The 21,768-nt window shown below is 45.6% G+C and overlaps 1 protein-coding gene across 1 annotated transcript in view; it reads left to right on the top strand.

Annotated features, from left to right (window-relative positions):
* Positions 1-21,230, top strand: part of LOC139412293 (uncharacterized) — a 36,025-nt gene extending 14,795 nt beyond the window's left edge. Inside the window, exons 9-13 of the mRNA XM_071159139.1 lie at positions 5,304-5,848; positions 15,224-15,368; positions 17,348-17,509; positions 17,746-17,965; positions 19,559-21,230. Of these exons, the coding sequence (XP_071015240.1) occupies positions 5,304-5,848; positions 15,224-15,368; positions 17,348-17,509; positions 17,746-17,965; positions 19,559-21,176 (2,690 nt within the window). The 3' untranslated portion in view covers positions 21,177-21,230. The remainder of the gene's footprint in view (positions 1-5,303; positions 5,849-15,223; positions 15,369-17,347; positions 17,510-17,745; positions 17,966-19,558) is intronic.
* Positions 21,231-21,768: the final 538 nt, after the last annotated feature.

Here is a 21,768-nt window from a genome sequence, read left to right as displayed (position 1 = left end):
ATAAGAGGTAATACAACGCTCGGTTTGGGAAGTAACCTATAGGCCGGCTTACCGAAAGAATAAGAGGAACACTTAATCATTCCTGGTGCAGCTTTTGTCAGTCTGTGCTTACTGGCTGCGTAGACTACTGGCACAGATCGGAAAGAGTGGTAGCCTAGCCTATTCCTCTAAATACATTATTTACGCAGCAGCGGATTGCTAGGTAGGCTAATATCACCACAATCACGGATACTGGCACAGTCCCGCTGGCTGATTCATTAACAAAAATGAAACAAATATGTTATGTTTTACTTTATTTTTGACAGTCAAATAGACAAAAACACGCATTATTTTTCTGTGACAGGCTGCGATGTTCACGGCGGCATATATTATTATGGTAAGTGCTCTCGCTGTGTTGTGATATCTTGTGCCTTTGTAGTTATTCAATGGATGGGCCGATAGATGTAAAGATAACGCTACACTTGCTGAGCAATAGGCTACTCACTGGCTCATGTTCATTAGCTGTTTTCATGAGTAGTACATTTGGGAAAACACTTAGTTTTACGGCATCTTCTTTTTTTATTTTTATCTTTAGGGGTTTTTAATGTTTTTGTTGCGATAGGGGCGTTACAATGTAGCCACAACCACACACAAAGGCAGACGCAGACCGGTTCATTGTACTACAGTAGCCTACACTATCTCTTAGAAAATGTATGCATTGTTTTAATGGACCCCAATATTATAATAAGGATAATAATATTTTTTTTTTAAAGAACATGGAATAACAACATTTTCTCACATTTTCTCTCATACTAATGTTTTTTCACACTAACAACTACTTCTACTGCTTATGGAGCTACAGGCTATTTTACAACTGGCTAACACAGATTCGAATGCCTCAATCAACTATGTTTTTTTTTAGGAATTATACTTGCGTTACGTAACGAGAGAACTATGAAATAGAGGACAGCGCGCACCGCAGGCGTCATATCCATTAGCCTGCCCTATACGTCATTTATAAAGTTAGCCAATACCCTCCATACCTTCCTGTAGATCCAGTGTCAATATCCTCGTTTCCATAGATAGAGGGAAAATAGCACAGAACAACAAAGAACATATAGCATAAAACTAGCATAGAACAAGAGCATATTAATTGTGTATTTTACTGAAAGATCACTATTATTATGTGGTAAAAGACTAAAACTTACATTTGTGATAGTAGGCTTTGACATAGCAGCATTCTTGAGCGCATTTACCAGGTTGGAACTGAGTAGCTATTTAAATGTCCAATTGGAGCACATTTAATTTAATAAATATCCTGGCCTCAAATATCAACTGATTTAAAACAATAGCAACATTTTGGCCTATGTCATATTGTATCCCAGTAGTTACCTTATAGTCCAAGTTATCATTATATCATATCTAGCTATTAATTCATTTGAATGTACAAAATATTTATATTAAAAATAGGCTTTTTGGTGATGTCTAGATTATTCTTCCACTAGGCTATGCAGCATTTGCTCATTCTGTTCTTTGCAGCTATTACATTAGATCCACATGTAGGAATCAAATGACACCCAGTAAAAGTAATGTGTCAAAATGAACAGTGTGAATAGGAGGCAACATTTTATCACTAGTTCATATTGAAATGTGACACATAAGATCTTTTTTGCATTTAATGTGTAACTTGCTTCATCTTGGCCCTCCTTCACAGAAGCAGCAGGTATGTGATGGTGTCCAATAGCTGTGTCCAGTCCAGAGGGAGCCGGTGCCACGCTTCGGCTCCACAGGCACAAGGCGGCCGGCAGCTAGATTACTGAGGGATTACACGGACACTCGTTAACTCAATGCCACAAAACTGAGTGGAAAGTCTGGGAACATCGACCAGGGAGGGACTGAATGGGCGGTCGGCCAACTGACTGACAGACGGGAAGAGCAGGATCCTCTACAATCTCTGTGAATGTAACTCTCAGCTAATTTCACCAGCGGGAGTTGAGCTGGGATCGCTCCGCTAGGATCAGAGACCAGTGCTGAATGTCTGCCTCTGCCATCCAGCGCATCTATCTGTAGCAGGCACAGATGGTGGGGTGTTGCTATGACAACACTTGCCCTGCACCAGGGTGTGGAGTTGTCTCCTTACTTGCTCTACTGTCTCTGATATGAGGTAGATGGAGACACTGTATACCTATTTTATTTACACTTCGTTCAAGAGTGATACACTCTAAATTCTATGGAGCTCATTCCAGGAAAAGCATAATTGCAATCAAATCCCATGCATATTCATGTTTTGCCACATGCAAAGGATACAACTGGAGTATAACAGTACAGGATATAACTGTACAGGATATAACTGGAGTATAACAGTACAGGATACATCTGGAGTATAACAGTACAGGATACAACTGGAGTATAACAGTACAGGATACAACAGTACAGGATATAACTGGAGTATAACAGTACAGGATACAACTGGAGTATAACAGTACAGGATACAACTGTACAGGATACAACTGGAGTATAACAGTACAGGATATAACTGTACAGGATACAACTGTAGTATAACAGTACAGGATACAACAGTAAAGGATATAACTGGAGTATAACAGTACAGGATACAACTGTACAGGATATAACTGGAGTATAACAGTACAGGATACAACAGTACAGGATATAACTGGAGTATAACAGTACAGGATACAACAGTACAGGATATAACTGGAGTATAACAGTACAGGATACAACAGTACAGGATATAACTGGAGTATAACAGTACAGGATACAACAGGTGTATAACAGTACAGGATACAACAGGTGTATAACAGTACAGGATATAACAGGTGTATAACAGTACAGGATACAACAGGTGTATAACAGTACAGGATACAACAGGTGTATAACAGTACAGGATATAACTGTACAGGATATAACTGGAGTATAACAGTACAGGATACAACAGTACAGGATATAACTGGAGTATAACAGTACAGGATACAACAGTACAGGATATAACTGGAGTATAACAGTACAGGATACAACAGTACAGGATATAACTGGAGTATAACAGTACAGGATATAACTGTACAGGATATAACTGGAGTATAACAGTACAGGATACAACTGTACAGGATATAACTGGAGTATAACAGTACAGGATACAACTGTACAGGATATAACTGGAGTATAACAGTACAGGATATAACTGTACAGGATATAACTGTACAGGATATAACTGTACAGGATACAACTGGAGTATAACAGTACAGGATATAACTGTACAGGATATAACTGGAGTATAACAGTACAGGATACAACAGTACAGGATATAACTGGAGTATAACAGTACAGGATATAACTGTACAGGATATAACTGGAGTATAACAGTACAGGATACAACAGTACAGGATATAACTGGAGTATAACAGTACAGGATATAACTGTACAGGATACAACTGGAGTATAACAGTACAGGATATAACTGTACAGGATACAACTGGAGTATAACAGTACAGGATACAACAGCACAGGATACAACTGGAGTATAACAGTACAGGATATAACTGTACAGGATATAACTGGAGTATAACAGTACAGGATATAACTGTACAGGATATAACTGTACAGGATACAACTGGAGTATAACAGTACAGGATATAACTGTACAGGATATAACTGGAGTATAACAGTACAGGATACAACAGTACAGGATATAACTGGAGTATAACAGTACAGGATACAACAGTACAGGATATAACTGGAGTATAACAGTACAGGATACAACAGTACAGGATATAACTGGAGTATAACAGTACAGGATACAACTGGAGTATAACAGTACAGGATACAACAGTACAGGATATAACTGGAGTATAACAGTACAGGATACAACTGTACAGGATATAACTGGAGTATAACAGTACAGGATACAACAGTACAGGATATAACTGGAGTATAACAGTACAGGATACAACAGTACAGGATATAACTGGAGTATAACAGTACAGGATACAACAGTACAGGATATAACTGGAGTATAACAGTACAGGATATAACAGTACAGGATATAACTGGAGTATAACAGTACAGGATACAACAGTACAGGATATAACTGGAGTATAACAGTACAGGATACAACAGGTGTATAACAGTACAGGATACAACAGGTGTATAACAGTACAGGATACAACAGGTGTATAACAGTACAGGATACAACAGGTGTATAACAGTACAGGATACAACAGTACAGGATATAACAGGTGTATAACAGTACAGGATATAACTGGAATATAACAGTACAGGATACAACAGGTGTATAACAGTACAGGATACAACAGGTGTATAACAGTACAGGATACAACAGTACAGGATATAACAGGTGTATAACAGTACAGGATATAACTGGAGTATAACAGTACAGGATACAACAGGTGTATAACAGTACAGGATATAACAGGTGTATAACAGTACAGGATATAACTGGAGTATAACAGTACAGGATACAACAGGTGTATAACAGTACAGGATACAACAGGTGTATAACAGTACAGGATACAACAGGTGTATAACAGTACAGGATATAACTGTACAGGATATAACTGGAGTATAACAGTACAGGATACAACAGGTGTATAACAGTACAGGATACAACAGGTGTATAACAGTACAGGATATAACAGGTGTATAACAGTACAGGATACAACAGGTGTATAACAGTACAGGATATAACAGGTGTATAACAGTACAGGATACAACAGGTGTATAACAGTACAGGATATAACAGGTGTATAACAGTACAGGATACAACAGGTGTATAACAGTACAGGATATAACAGGTGTATAACAGTACAGGATACAACAGGTGTATAACAGTACAGGATACAACAGGTGTATAACAGTACAGGATACAACAGGTGTATAACAGCACAGTTAAATGTTTGGGATCTCTTTCCAACAATGCAGTGATAATAATAATATAGATAGTAATAATATAGATTATAATAATATAGATCGTAATAATATAGATAATAATAATATAGATAATAATAAAATAGATAGTAATAATATAGATAATAGTAATATAGATAACAATAATATAAATAATAATAGAACATAGAATACAACATGTATATTGATCTATTATCTATTCTATTACAAAATACATTACCATATAAAGTAATTACCATTTTACAGATGGGATTATTATACCTACAGTATATGTATGTTTGATTCCAGTAATTTTATTTGCTTTGTTATCAAATCATGAATGATCCTTTCTGATTTCTAGACCTCATCATGCAATAACCAGTGGACACCAGTAGTCAGCTGAGCCATGGCAAAACAGGACTCCTCACTGTTCCTCCACGGCTTTGACCTGGGGGGACACTTCATAGACCCCCGGCCTCTGGGCAGCGGTGCCACTGGTCTGGTTCTGTCTGCTGTGGACAAGCGCAGCGGCCAGCGGGTGGCTGTGAAGAAGCTGGTGATGCGTGACGCGGTCAGCGTGAAGCACGCCCTGCGGGAGGTCAAGATCACACGGCGCCTGCAGCATGAGAACGTGGTGCGCGTGCACGAGGTTCTGGGTCCTTACGGCCACCCGCTGCCTCGCGACCCGGCCCAGCTGAGTGCCCTGTACATCGTCCAGGAGTGCATGGAGACGGACCTAGCTAAGCTGCTAGAGCAGGGACCACTTCCCGGTGGGCACGCCATTTTGCTCTTCTACCAGCTACTACGAGGCCTCAAGTTCATCCACTCAGCCAACGTGCTGCACCGCGACCTTAAACCAGCCAACGTGTTCCTCAACACAGACCAGCTACTGCTCAAGATTGGAGATTTTGGCCTGGCCCGAATCGTTGACCCACACTACTCCCATAAGGTGAGACTACAGTAGGCTGCCATTAGAAGAGAATAGCTAGCTCGGGGTCTGTATTCATAAAGCTTCATAAAGCCTTTAGGGCTGATGTAGGATCAGGTCCCCCCTGTCCAGGTCTTCTTATTCATTATTATCTGAAAACCAAAACTGATCCTAGTCCAGCACTCCTACTCCAAAACGCTTCATGACTCAGGGCCCAGGAGTTACCTTGGTATTATGTGAACAATGGATAAGTAAAGAAATAAAAACAACAGTAAAAAGAAAGTGAAAAATAACAGTATCGAGGCTATATACAGGCACCGGTTAGTCGGGCTAATTGTATGTACATGTATATATGGTTAAAGTGACTATGCATATATGATGAACAGAGAGTAGCAGTAGCGTAAAAGAGGGGTTGGGGAGGCGGGACAATAAAAATAGTTCGGGTAGCCATTTGATTACTTGTTCAGGAGTCTTATGGCTTGGGGGTAAAAACTGTTGAGAAGCCTTTTTTGTCCTAAACTTGACACTCCGGTACCGCTTGCCATGCGGTAGTAGAGAGAACAGTCTATGACTGGGGTGGCTGGGGTCTTTGACAATTTTTAGGGCCTTCCTCTGACACTGTCTGGTGTAGAGGTCCTGGATGGCAATGCAGCTTAGCCCCAGTGATGTACTGGGCCGTACTCACTACTCTCTGTAGTGCCTTGCGGTCGGAGGCCGAGCAGTTGCCGTACCAGGCAGTGATGCAACCAGTCAGGCAGGATGCTCTCGATGTTGCAGCTGTAGAACCTTTTGAGGATCTGAGGACCCATGCCAAATATTTTCCCCTAAGGGGAAATAGGCTTTGTCGTGCCCTCTTCATGACTGTCTTGGTGTGTTTGGACCAATCTAGTTTGTTGGTGATGTGGACACCAAGGAACTTGAAGCTCTCAACCTGCTACACTACAGCCCAGGATTTCTCGGTCCTCCTTTTCCTGTAGTTCACAATCATCTCCTTTGTCTTGATTATATTGAGGGATAGGTTGTTATTCTGGCACCACCCTGCCAGGTCTCTGACCTCATCCCTATAGGCTGTCTCGTTGTTGTTGATGATCAGGCCTACCACTTTTGTGTCACGCAGTTGTGGGTGAACAGGGAGTACAGGAGGGGAGTGAGCACCGAGGGGCTCCAGTGTTGAGGATCAGCGTGGCAGATGTGTTGCTACCTACCCTCACCACCTGGGGGAGGCCCGTCAGGAAGTGCAGGATCCAGTTGCAGAGGGAGGTGTTTAGTCCCAGGATCCTTAGCTTAGTGATGAGCTTTGAGGGTACTATGGTGTTGAACGCTGCACTGTAGTCAATGAATAGCATTCTCACATAGGTGTTCCTTTTGTCCAGGTGGGAAAGGGCAGTGTGGAGTCCAATAGAGATTGCATCATCTGTGGATCTGTTTGGGCGGGATGCAAATTTAGTGTGTCTAGGGTTTCTGGGATAATGGTGTTAATGTGAGCCATTACCAGCCTTTTAAAGCACTTCATGGCTACAGACGTGAGTGCCACGCGTCTGTAGTCATTTAGGCAGGTTGCCTTAGTGTTCTTGGGCACAGGGACTGTGGTGGTCTGCTTGAAACATGTTGGTATTACAGACTCAATCAGGAACATGTTGAAAATGTCAGTGAAGACACCTGACAGTTGGTCAGCACATGCCTGGAGCACACGTCCTGGTAATCTGTCTGGCACCAAGGCCTTGTGAATGTTTACCTGTTTAAAGGTCTTACTCATGTCGGCTACAGAGAGCGTGATCACACAGTCGTCTGGAACAGCTGATGCTCTCATGCATGCCTCAGTGTTGCTTGCCTCGAAGCGAGCATAGAATGGATTTAGCTCGTCTGGTAGGTTCGTGTCACTGAGCAGCTCTCGGGTTAGAGTCCCGCACCTTGAAAGCGGCAGCTCTACTCTTTAGCTCAGTGCGAATGTTGCCTGCAATCCATGGCTTCTGGTTGGGGAATGTACGTACAGTCACTGTGGGGACGACGTCCTCAATGCACTTATTGATAAAGCCAGTGACTGATGTGGTGTACTCCTCAATGCCATTGGAAGAATCCCGGAACATGTTCTAGTCTGGGCTAGCAAAACAGTCCTGTAGTTTAGCATCTGCTTCATTTGATCACTTTTTTATAGACCGAGTCACTGGTGCTTCCTGCTTTCATTTTTGCTTGTAAGCAGGAATCAAGAGGATAGAATTGTGGTCAGAGTTATCAAATGGAGGGCGAGGGAGAGCTTTGTATGCGTCTCTGTGTGTGGAGTACAGGTGATCTAGAATGTCTTTCTCTCTGGTTGTTCATTTAACATGTTGATAGAAATTAGGTGAAACTGATTCAAGTTTCCCTGCATTAAAATCCCCGGCCACTAGGAGCGCCGCCTCTGGGTGAGTGTTTTCCTGTTTACTTATTTCCTTATACAGCTGACTGAGTCCGGTCTTAGTGCCAGCATCTGTCTGTGGTGGTAAATAAACAGCCACGAAAAGTCTGGATGAAAACTCTCTTGGCACATACTGTAGTCTACAGTTTATCATAAGATACTTTACTTCAGGCTTGCAAAATCTAGAGACTTCCTTAGATTTCGTGCACCAGCTGTTGTTTACAAATATGCACAGACTGCCGCCCCCCTCGTCTTATCGGAGTGTGCTGTTCTATCCTGCCGGTGTAGCGTATATCCAGCTAGCTGAATATCCATGTCGTAATTCAGCTACGATTCCGTGAAACATAAGATGTTACAGTTTCTGATGTCCAGTTGGTAGGATATTCGTGATCATACCTCGTCTAATTTATTGTCCAGTGATTGCATGTTGGCAAGTAATATTGACGTTCATGGCAGCTTTCTCACTTGCGGTCTGCGGATCTTTACGAGGCACCCCGCTCTGTGTCCTCTGTACCTGCATCTGTTTCTCTTGCTAATAACTGGGATGTTGGCCTTGTCGGGTGTCTGAAGTACATCCTGTGCGTCCTGCTTGTTGAAAGAAAATGTTTTGCCTAATCCGAGGTGAGTGATCGCTGTCCTGATATCCAGAAGCTCTTTTTTTTCATAAGATATGGTGGCAGAAACATTATGTACAAAATAAGTTACAAATAATGAGAAAATAAACACATAATAGCACAATTGTTTAGGCGCCTGTAAATCTGCTGCCGGAAGAAATTTTTAGACCAGCTCCTGGCCCGACATGTAAGTGGAGATATAAAAGATGAGGATACCACCGGTTGATTTAAGACTGCAGGATGTCTGCACTTATTCACTGTCGGGTCTGTTATAGCCAGTGCTGCTGGAGTTGAGCCGGTGCTTTCCTTTCTCATTCCACTTCGTAGACTGCTTTTAGAAATCAAACAAAAAGGATTCATTGTACCAATTGTTTGTATTTGCAGTTGTGGCACACAACTCAAAACCAGAAACCACCATTGGTGGCTGGAAACTGAGCAAAATTAGCATTATCTTTACGTTTCACAACAAATGTACTTCATTCCCAAACGCTACAGCATTCACCCATATTAAGAAGCCTCTTTGAGCCTGTTTTTTTTGTGTGATCGTGCTGCATGTATGACCATGTCCTTGAACCAAGTCTGTTGGCTCCTGTAGACTGATGATTCTCTCCTCTGCATGACTGCATTTGCATCCGGCTATAGCTAGTACTACAGCAGAGCTTTCATAACCTTGTCCAAACATGTCCTGTTAAAGTTACAAATTAATAATATAATAATTGGTGGGTACTTATATTTGTCCTATTTCACACACGTACAGGTGTGCATTATACAAATGTGTGATTTAAAAAAAAAAATCCATATCCCAACTCCCCATGAGATGCACTCTTAGAGTGGGGTCACTGTCAGCCATTATCAACGGCAACCCTGGAGCAATTAGGGTTAAGTGATTTTCTCTAGGGCATATCAACAGATGTTTGGCCTTGTTGACTGGGGGATTGGAACTAGTGACCTTTCAAATGCTGGCCCAACACTCTAACCACTAGGCTACCTGCTGGCCCAACGCTCTAACCACTAGGCTACCTGCTGCCCCAAGTTGCATGGCCCAACGCTCTAACCACTAGGCTACCTGCTGCCCCAAGTTGAACCATTACCCTGTCTGTTTTTTCTTATTGTGGATTAGGCTCTGAGAGATTCATCTGACAGTCGACTTCTCTGCTGTGCTGCTTTATTGTTGTGGTGGAACACAGTGTGTTACACCAGCAGGTCAGTGAGGGCCCAGTGAAGGGGAGCTTTGTCCTGGCCGGGCCCAGGCCCAGAGATCTGAGCACGGGGCAGCAGGGTGCAGACAGGGAAAAGAGATGGATCAGGCTGTGAGCAGGACAGGAATAACAGACTGGCCAAGAGTGTTGCCAGAATAACAATGGGCAATGCTGTGTTCTGGGGATGGTGAAATCAAACAAAAAGCTTCTATGCTGCTCTTATGCAGTGGAGTGTGAGACAGGCCATCTACAGAGCATTCTGTGTCTGGCCTCCTCTGGCCCCGGCCTCCCGGACCCACACTTATCATCAGAGTATGTGTGTATGACCTCAGGGTGTCATGTGTCAGAGACAGGTTGGTGGGAGTTGAGTTTTACTTCAGACTTTAAAGCACACGTCAGGTTTTATGCACTTTCAAGATGGACATCGGCGTAAAAAAATTACCCGGGGCGATTCCTTTTAAGAACCAGGAAATTGCCTGTTAGTTTCTCTCCCTCTTACATTCAGCGTGCCCTCTCTCCCTCATGACCGAACAACGTCTATTCACACAGCTACTCCTCAGTCCAGACAGAGTGTGTACCCAGCTACTGTACTGAATGTTTAGTAGTGAACTCTAACAGTCCTGCACAGAGTGTGTACCCAGCTACTGTACTGAATGTTTAGTAGTGAACTCTAACAGTCCTGTGTTGATTCAGAGAGGAGAGAAATACAGTGTATCCAAAATGGAACCCGATTCCCTTTATAGCTGCACCACTATTTCCTAGTGCACTACTTTTGACTAGAGCTTATATGGCTGGTCAAAAGTAGTGCCCTATATATATGGAATTTGATGCCATTTCAGACACAATTATAGAGTCTATAGGGCTCCCAAGTGGCGCAGCGGTCTAAGGCACTGCATTTGAGTGCTAGAGGTGTCACGACAGACAACCTGGTTTGAATCCAGGCTGTATCACAACCGAACGTGATTGGGAGTCCCATAGGGCGGCGCACAATTGGCCTAGCGTTTGGCCGGGGTAGGCCGTCATTGTAAATAAGAATTTGTTCTTAACTGACTTGCCTAGTTAAATAAAGGTAAAAAATAAAAAGTCTACCAGAAAGCTCTGGTGCTCCACATGCCATGCCAGCCTTGAATGGGGCTTACTTAGAGGGAGGCTGGCAGGCCAATGCTCCAAGCTGGGATAGTTCTTGTCTTGGTAAATTGCAAGCAGTGAGGTGGAGTAGGAGAGGATACTTGATAGTGCCACGATCAAGAGAATGTTTCATCTAAAAATAAACTTGCAGACACAACGATGACAGGAATTTGGCATCAGCCTCAAATCTAGAGATATTTGACAGGTGACACATCCATTTTTAACTGCTCATATTGCTTGAAGTCACTTGTGGGCTTGTCTCACGACTGTAAGTAAGCGTGTCAGTCTGTGGCAGAGGGTTGGCAATAAGCATTATGTTGTCATCAGCCCTCCCATTCTTTTGCAAGTGTTGGCGTTATGACAGAAGCTTTGATTGAAGTGCTAACGACACCTGAATAACGCCTCCTTACTGTCAAAAGACTCAATTAAAAAATATAGAAATCGGATACGTCCAAAATGCATCGTATTCTCCTCATAAGTGCTCTATTTCTGACCAGAACCCTATGAGCCCTTGTCAAAAGTAGTGCACTATAAAGGGAACACGTTGCCATTTAGGACACATCCATAAAGCTATCATTGTAAATCTGACTCAGCCTTTGGAATCATCAGTGACTGACTAAACCATGCTTTTGGAAGTTAAGCAGAGATTTGACAGATTGCTTAATCAGAGGAGGCCCATCTGAATCTCTCTACCTGCTGAGCCAACCCTGTCAAACTCCACAAATTATTAATCACCTGGAGAGGCAGGGAGAGGGGGAGGCGGTGAGAAAGGAGAGAGGGAAAGGAGGGAGGGAAGGTGGGAGGGAGGGAGGGGTGAAATGAAGTACAGTTGGGGAGAGGGGGAGGTGGTGAGAAAGGAGAGAAGGAGGGAGGAAGGGTGAGAAGGGTGAAATGAAGGACATTTGGGGAGAGGGATGCTTTAAGGCTGTTTTAGCTGCTTCTCATCAAACATTGAGCAGTGCTCCGTCATTCATTTTGTCCTAGACTTGGCATTCCGGTACCACTTGCCATGCGGTAGTAGAGAGAACAGTCTATGACTGGGGTGGCTGGGGTCTTTGACAATTTTTAGGGCCTTCCTCTGACACCGCCTGGTGTAGAGGTCCTGGATGGCAGGCAGCTTTGCCCCAGTGATGTACTGGGCCGTACGCACTACCCTCTGAAGTGCATTGCGGTCAAAGGCGGAGCAATTGCCGTACCAGGCAGTGATGCAACCGGTCAGGATGCTCTCGATGTTGCAGCTGTAGAACCTTTTGAGGATCTCAAGACCCATGCCAAATCTTTTTTAGTTTCTTGAGGGGGAATCGGCTTTGTCGTGCCCTTTTCACGACTGTCTTGGTGTGTTTGGACCAATCAAGTTTGTTGTTGATGTGGACACCAAGGAATTTAAAGCTCTCAACCTGCTCCACTATAGCCCCGTCGATGAGAATGGGGACGTGCTCGGTGCTCCTTTTCCTGTAGTCCACAATCATCTCCTTAGTCTTGGTTACGTTGAGGGATAGGTTGTTATTCTGGCACCACCCGGCCAGGTCTCTGACCTCCTCCCTATAGGCTGTCTCGTTGTTGTCGGTGATCAGGCCTACCACTGTTGTGTCGTCAGCAAACTTAATGATGGTGTTGGAGTCGTGCCTGGCCATGCAGTCATGGGTGAACAGGGAGTACAGGAGGGGACTGAGCAGGCACCCCTGGGGAGCTCCAGTGTTGAGGATCAGCATGGCAGATGTGTTGCTACCTACCCTCACCACCTGGGGGCGGCCTGTCAGGAAGTCCAGGATCCAGTTGCAGTGGGAGGTGTTTAGGCCCAGGTTCATTAGCTTGGTGATGAGCTTTGAGGGTACTATGGTGTTGAACGCTGCACTGTAGTCAATGAATAGCATTCTCACATAGGTGTTCCTTTTGTCCAGGTGGGAAAGGGCACTGTGGAGTGCAATAGAGATTGCATCATCTGTGGATCTGTTTGGGCGGTATGCAAATTGGAGTGGGTCTAGGGTTTCTGGGCTAATGGTGTTGATGTGAGCCATTACCAGCCTTTCAAAGCACTCCATGGCTACGGACGTGAGTGCTACAGGTCTGTAGTCATTTAGGCAGGTTGCCTTAGTGTTCTTGGGCACAGGGACTATGGTGGTCTGCTTGAAGCATGTTGGTATTACAGACTCAATCAGGGACATGTTGAAAATGTCAGTGAAGACACCTGCCAGTTGGTGAGCACATGCTCGGAGCACACATCCTGGTAATCCGTCTGGCCCCGCAGCCTTGTGTATGTTGACCTGTTTAAAGGTCTTACTCACGTCGGCTACGAAGAGTGTGATCACACAGTCGTCCGGAACAGCTGATGCTCTCATGCATGCCTCAGTGTTGCTTGCCTCGAAGCGAGCATAGAAGTGATTTAGCTCGTCTGGTAGGCTCGTGTCACTGGGCAGCTCGCGGCTGTGCTTCCCGTTGTAGTCTGTAATAGTTTGCAATTCCTGCCACATCCGACGAGCGTCGGAGCTGGTGTAGTATGATTCAATCTTAGTCCTGTATAGATGCTTTTCCTGTTTGATGGTTCGTCACAGGGCATAGTGGGATTTCTTGTAAGCTTCCGGGTTAGAGTCTTGAAAGCGGCAGCTCTACCCTTTAGCTCAGTGTGAATGTTGCCTGTAATCCATGGCTTCTGGTTGGGGTATGTACGTACAGCCACTGTGGGGACGACGTCCTCAATGCACTTAACTTTGCTCCGTCCGTCCATCATTTAACAGTGCTCCATCCATCATCCATTGGCAGAGAGTGGAGGGGAGGGACAGAGAGGACAGGAAATGCTTGCATTGCACTGGGGTTGCAATGCATTAAATTCAAGAGCCTGCAGAGGTCGCTCGCTGTGAATGTATTGTTATAAACCAGTGGCTGTGTTTTCATAATCTCTCGCTGTCTCTTGTTAGGTGTGTGTGTGTGTGTGTGTGTGTGTGTGTGTAATGTGTGTTATACATTAAAAAGGGAGCTGCTCTAACGAGATGAAAACAGTGTGGCGCTAGGCAGAACAGCGTTAGAGACCACATCAATGGAGGAAGAAACAGTAATTGAATAAAAATGATGACAGAAAAGGCTTTTTCTCTGACCTTCTCTTCCACCATACTATTTCTAGATCCACTGTAGATGACCTGAAAAAGAACACTGTCTTCTATACACTTATAACAAAGGGTTCCCAAAAGGGTTCTACCAAGAACTGTATTGATCAGAAGAACACTTTTTGTAAGTCGAAGGGTTCTACCTAGAACCTTTAACATCCTAATAATCATTTTTTTTTATGATTCTTTGGAAGGCAAGAAGTGTCCTACATAGAACCAAAATTAATATTTCCCAGCATGCTCTATTGCAGGGAGATTTTCAGAATTGTTTGTTTTACTGTAATATCTGTGTTTTTGCATGTACTGTATACTGAATGGTTGGTTAATTTTATGCTACACAAAGAAACTAATCCAATATGTTAGTAATTTGATTTATTGCACCCGTTACTGAGATGGTTTGTTCCAGTTTAAATGATTGAGGTCGTCTAAATTCTCAATCGTCCCAACCCTGGCATCATTCTGAATGCAAGTTGTGGGTGATTACCAATTCCAATTGTTGGATATCCTAAATCTGGCTTAATTTCAATAGGAATTACCCATAACTTTGCAAGCCAGCATAACCAGTGGATTCTTAAGATCAATGTGTTAGGGTATAACTAGGCCCTCAAATAATGGCCATATATGTAATGTATTGTCATAAATTATACAATTTTAAAGGCTAACAAGGCTCGTGGCTTCTACCTGTTCATTGTGGGTTCTAGATAGAACCCTCTGCAAAGGTTTCTACCCAGCACCAACAAGGGTTACCCTAAGGGGACAAGCCAAAGAACCTTGTATGGTTCTACTTAGCACCTTTCATTCTAAGAGTGTACCTGTAATGGATGAGTGTGAAGAGTTGGGGGAAAGCTGTACAAAAGCCATCAAGACACTTTAGCAAATGAGCCAGGAAAATGTATGTTGGTGTTAATTTCCTTGTCATGCTTACCCTGTGTGTGTTGTTGTCTGTGTGTATCGGCCAGGGCTACCTGTCAGAGGGCTTGGTGACTAAATGGTACCGGTCTCCGCGCCTGTTGCTCTCACCCAACAACTACACCAAGGCCATCGATATGTGGGCAGCTGGCTGCATCCTGGCAGAGATGCTAACAGGCCGCATGCTCTTTGCAGGTAGGAGTCTGTAGAGGTGGAGAGATGTGGATATGAATATGATATGAGACATATGGATTGAATGATTCATGATTTAGATAAACTGAGGGTATTACCCATTTGTTTTTATGCTGTTGGGCAGTACAGTCTTTTTGTCAAACTAGGATCTTTTTGATCTAGTGAAAGAGTAAGTCTACTTTGCTAAACTTTTTTTTGCATAATACAGAAATTGCCATTTGCCTGTCTGTCTGTTCTCTATCCAATCACAGCTCAATAGTGTACGCCTAATTGTTAATAAAGCTAAATGATCCAGGATATGGACTGTATCCCAAATGGCACCCTATATTGTGCACTATATTTGACCAGAGCCCATAGGCAGAGCACTACAGTGCATTCTGAAAGTATTCAGACACCTTGATTTTTCCACATTTTCCACATACAGCCTTATTCTAAAATGTATTAAATAATTGTTTCCCTTCATCAAGGCTCCTGACTGGTGCAGCGGTCTAAGGCACCGCATCTCAGTGCTGGACGCGTCACTACAGACCCTAGTTTGATTCCAGGCTGTATCACAACCGGCCGTGATTGGGAGTCTTAGGACGGCACACAAACCCTAACCCAGTGTGGTTAGGGTTTGGCTGGGGTTTTGGCCGGGGTAGGCCGTCATTGTAGATAAGACTTGGTTCTGACTTGCCTAGTTAAATAAAGAAATAAAATCTATCTTCACACAATACCCCATAATGACCATAAGGTTTTTATGTTTACAAATGTATTAAAATAAAAAACTGAAATATTACATTTACATAAGTATTCAGACCCCTTACTCAGTACTTTGTTGAAGCACCTTTGGCAGTGATTACAGCCTCTTCTTCGGTAGGACACTACAAGCTTGGCACACCTGTATATGGGGAGTTTCTCCCATTCTTGTCTGCAGATCCTCTCAAGCTCTGTCAGATTAGATGGGGAGCTATTTTCAGGTCTCTCCAGAGATGTTCGATCGGGTTCAAGTCCGGGTTCTGGCTGGCCTACTCAAAGACATTCAGAGACTTGTCTCAAAGCTGCTCCTGCGTTGTCTTGGCTGTGTGCTTAGGGTTTTTGTCCTGTTCGAAGGTGAACCTTCGCTCTGGAGCAGGTTTTCATCGAGGATCTCTCTGTACTTTGCTCCGTTCATCTTTCCCTGGATCCTGACTAGTCTCCCAGTCCCTGTCGCTGAAAAACATCCCCACAGCATGATGCTGCCACCACCATGCTTCACCGTAGAGATGGTGCCAGGTTTCCTCCAGACGTCACATTGGCAGTCAGGACAAAGATAATATTTTTTAGTTAATCCATTTTAGACTAACAAAATGTGGAAAAAGGGAAGGGATCTGAATACTTTCTGAATTAACTGTATATAAGGGATAGTGTACCATAAAAATATAGCTGCAAGCAGCCATGGTGGGTTCAAGCCCTATAACACTACAGTGCCACCATCAGGACAAATAAGTCTAATTTTCCTAGGATTAGCTACTTCTGTACCCCTTAATACGCTTGCCAAATATCAGAACTCAAAACTCAAACACATTATGCTTTTGTTGGATATTGGACCATTTTGATGTTCACTAGGCTTTGTGTCGTGATAATAATTTGGTCATGTAACACCATGATTTTATACAGACCTGTTGACACATATTTAGTGTGTGGTCTGTCTGCAAATTCAACCTATGACCTTCTCAGTAGTCGCGAGGGTGTATAAAACTTTTCTTATCGCAGAAGCCTGCTCCGACCATCTTAATACCCGTCTTTAAAAACTCACTACTTCTAGTACTACCTTATCCACAAACTTTCAACACTAACCTTTAACAATTCAAACTTCTGAACTTCTACCATAAAAAAGCTCAAGCAAGACACAATTTTTCTTCAGTAAAATGACCTTTTCTAGTTTTAGAATCATAATGCTTCTTTACTTCCTGGTTCCTCCTGGCTTCCTGCCTGGTTCCTCCTGGCTGCTCTATACGCAGGAGCCCATGAGCTGGAGCAGATGCAGCTGATCCTGTATACGGTGCCTGTGTTGAGGGAAGAGGACCATCACGACCTCCGGCAGGTCATCCCCTCCTACGTCAGCCACGGTTGGAGGGTCAGGAGGTCCTTCAGAGAACTACTACCTGAAGTCGATGCAGACGGTGAGAGGGATGGGGTTGAGGGAGAGCAGCGAAAAACTCTTCAACTAAGATCAGATGGCACCTTTATACTATACCTCCCTGAAACAATCAACAGTTTCTGTTAAATGGAGTTACTAAAAATAACAAGGACATATGTCTAACTACTGTTTTGTCTCAAATTCATGATTGTCTTATATTCATATACGCATCATTTGAAAGCATTTTCTATTCTCCGTTCCCGTCTCTTTCTCCACTAGCCATAGACTTCCTGGAGCGTATTCTGACCTTTAACCCCATGGACCGGCTGACGGCAGAGGCGGCCCTGTCCCATCCCTTCCTGCAGCAGTACTCGTGTCCCCAGGACGAGCCCATGTCACCCCAGCCCTTCCGCATAGAGGACGAGCTAGATGATAGCCTGGTCACGGAGCCCGGCCACAGCCACAGCCACAGCCAGGCCTCTAGCTCTCACTGGGACAGGTGTGTGTCTAGCCTGGTCTCAGATCTGTTTGTACTGTCGTGTCAACTAGTGACAAGGAATTAACATGACACGGAACGGAGCAAATGGAATGGCATCAAACACCTGGAAACCATGGAAACCATGTATTTGTGTTATTTGATTCCATTTCACTGATTCCGCTCCAGCCATTACCACGAGCCCGTCCTCCCCAATTAATGTGCCACCGACCTCCTGTGGTGTCAACCACAGAGATACATCAACATTGTACTATGCCACTAATTTCTATTGAATTCTATGGTGTCAGTTACACTTCACACACTACAGCAGCCATATTGAGGGGGAACAGCACAGTGACACCATGTAAAGAGAAAGAGATATCATGATCTCAAACTGTACACAACAGATACACCACACTTAGAAAGTAAAGCCATCAACAAAAAGCATCAAAAAAGAAAGCAACCCCACAACGAGCCCTAGGGAATAAGCAAATGACGATTTTAAAGAAAAGTCCAAATAAAGTTTAGTAAAAGACAGCGACTGGATTCATTGGCTTCCGGGAGAGCCAGGGAAACGCTGTGTGGAGGTTAACAGAGAGCCAGGGAAACGCTGTGTGGAGGTTAACAGAGAGCCAGGGAAACGCTGTGTGGAGATTAACAGAGAGCCAGGGAAACGCTGTGTGGAGGTTAACAAAGAGCCAGGGAAACGCTGTGTGGAGATTAACAAAGAGCCAGGGAAACGCTGTGTGGAGGTTAACAGAGAGCCAGGGAAATGCTGTGTGGAGGTTAACAAAGAGCCAGGGAAACGCTGTGTGGAGGTTAACAGAGAGCCAGGGAAACGCTGTGTGGAGGTTAACAGAGAGCCAGGGAAACGCTGTGTGGAGATTAACAAAGAGCCAGGGAAACGCTGTGTGGAGATTAACAAAGAGCCAGGGAAACGCTGTGTGGAGATTAACAAAGAACCAGGGAAACGCTGTGTGGAGATTAACAAAGAGCCAGGGAAACGCTGTGTGGAGATTAACAAAGAACCAGGGAAACGCTGTGTGGAGATTAACAAAGAGCCAGGGAAACGCTGTGTGGAGATTAACAAAGAGCCAGGGAAACGCTGTGTGGAGATTAACAAAGAGCCAGGGAAACGCTGTGTGGAGGTTAACAAAGAACCAGGGAAACGCTGTGTGGAGGTTAACAGAGAGCCAGGGAAACGTTGTGTGGAGGTTAACAGAGAGCCAGGGAAATGCTGTGTGGAGGTTAACAAAGAGCCAGGGAAACGCTGTGTGGAGGTTAACAGAGAGCCAGGGAAACGTTGTGTGGAGGTTAACAGAGAGCCAGGGAAACGCTGTGTGGAGGTTAACAAAGAGCCAGGGAAACGCTGTGTGGAGGTTAACAGAGAGCCAGGGAAACACTGTGTGGAGGTTAACAGAGAGCCAGGGAAACGTTGTGTGGAGGTTAACACGTTGAACCAATGTGGAAAATATGTTGAATTGGGGTCTGTGCCCAGTGGGGTATGTGTGTGAGAGTGAGAGAGTTTAAAGATGACACCAAAATGGTCTTCACCTCAGTAGACTGAAATGGCAACGGCGATGTTTTGTTGACAAGCTCTTTGTTTCCACTGTGCAGATATGATACCAGCCTGTCATCAGACCTGTACTGGCAGCAGCAGGGTGGCTGTCAGTGCATGCCTGGGGTCTCGGAGGTGGTCAACTCCAAAGAGGAGGAGGTCCAGAGAGATCCCAGGGCAGGTTCCTACCCTCTGTTGGAGGAGGCCCAGGTGGACCCTCGCAAGTATTCCCACAGCAGCTCTGCCGAGCGCTTCCTGGACCACTCCCACTCCTCTCTGGTGCGGGCCTGTGGGGGCGGGGCTTATGCTGAGCTGGACTGTGGTCGTTCCTGTGACTACAAAGTGGGCTCCCCTTCCTATCTGGACAAGGTTGCGTGGAGGGACGGCAAGCCGCAGCACTACTCCGAGCCCAAGCTGATCCTGGACCTGTCTCACTGGAAGAGGAATAGCCAGCTTCCTGTGCCTGAGGGGCCTGAGCCTAGAGGGGCCAGCGTGAAGGAGCTGCCTGTCGAGGAGCCACCTTGGGACCTATTCCAGGAGATCTCTCGCTGGGTGGAGAGCACACAGACTCGCCTGTCCTACCCCAGCTCACCCCAGGAACCCCTGTCCTACCCCAGCTCACCCCAGGAACTCCCGTCCTCCGCCAGCCCACCCCAGGAACCCCTGTCCTTCCCCAGCCCACCCCAGGAACCCCTGTCCTACCCCAGCCCACCCCAGGAACTCCTGTCCTTCCCTAGCCCACCCCAGGGACCCCTGTCCTTCCCCAGCCCACCCCAGGAACTCCTGTCCTCCGCCAGCCCACCCAAGGAACCCCTGTCCTACCCCAGCTCACCCCAGGAACCCCTGTCCTACCCCAGCTCACCCCAGGAACCCCTGTCTTCCGCCAGCCCACCCCAGGAACTCCTGTCCTCCGCCAGCCCACCCCAGGGACCCCTGTCCTACCCCAGCTCACCCCAGGAACTCCTGTCCTACCCCAGCTCACCCCAGGAACCCCTGTCCTCCGCCAGCCCACCCCAGGAACTCCTGTCCTTCGCCAGCCCACCCCAGGGACCCCTGTCCTACCCCAGCTCACCCCAGGAACTCCTGTCCTCCGCCAGCCCACCCCAGGAACCCCTGTCCTACCCCAGCTCACCCCAGGAACCCCTGTCCTCCGCCAGCCCACCCCAGGGACCCCTGTCCTACCCCAGCTCACCCCAGGAACCCCTGTCCTCCGCCAGCCCACCCCAGGAACTCTTGTCCTCCGCCAGCCCACCCCAGGGACCCCTGTCCTACCCCAGCTCACCCCCGCTGCCCCCTTTTCCCACCTCTCTCCCTGCCCCACTCTTTCACAGTTGTTCGCCGGTCATACAGCCATCACCTGGACTGGACATGCGTCACACACTCAGCCAGCCTGCCGCGTCCCATTCCCCTCCCTCCCTGTTGCCCTGTTCTCCCTCGTCTCCTCCACCAATGTCACCTCTCATTCCTTCGTCGATTCATGAGCCCCCGCAGACTCTTCCCTCCAGGGGCCAAGGGGGCCCGTTTGACCTAGACATGTTCATCTCTCGAGCGCTGAAGCTCTGTGGTCAGAGTGAGGACCTGGGGGGAAGCCCAGACGGGGCAAAACGGGCCAACGTCAAGAGGGTACCTAGACTCCCGGAGCACCGGCCACCCCCACCTCAGACTCCCAACTCCTAATAGGACCAAGGTCCAAGTCTACCACAGAGGGTGCTGGTAGACTGTGGGAGCGGCATTTAAGGCTACCACAGAATGCACTGGTAGACTGTGGGAACTGCTTTTAAGGCTACCACAGAAAGCACTGGTAGACTGTGGGAGCTGTTTAAGTCTACCACAGAAAGCACTGGTAGACTGTGGGAGCCGTGTTTAAGGCTACCACAGAAAGCACTGGTAGACTGTGGGAGCTGTTTAAGTCTACCACAGAAAGCACTGGTAGACTGTGGGAGCTGCATTTAAGGCTACCACAGAAAGCACTGGTAGACTGTGGGAGCTGCTTCCAAGGACTGTGGTATACTTAGTAAGACTTGCCTTGTAAAAGGCACGAGTTGACTCACACCCAAAGTAATAAGCGAGGTGCTGACTAACAGAATAGTAAACGTATGGAGAAACACTCTATATACTGTATACTCCCAATGATTACTCCCAGTGTAAAATAGTTTTTATTACCCATTATCATTGCGGTGTGCAACTTTTCATAAGTTGCCTTGACACTGACCCTTCTCACTTAAATTAATGGTGCTGGTCCTTTGGATCAGAGCAGGAGGCGAGGAGA

The sequence above is a fragment of the Oncorhynchus clarkii genome, chromosome 6 (assembly GCF_045791955.1).
Source record: "Oncorhynchus clarkii lewisi isolate Uvic-CL-2024 chromosome 6, UVic_Ocla_1.0, whole genome shotgun sequence".
Taxonomy (NCBI): Eukaryota; Metazoa; Chordata; class Actinopteri; order Salmoniformes; family Salmonidae; genus Oncorhynchus; species Oncorhynchus clarkii.
This window is presented reverse-complemented; position numbering and strand designations above follow the sequence as displayed.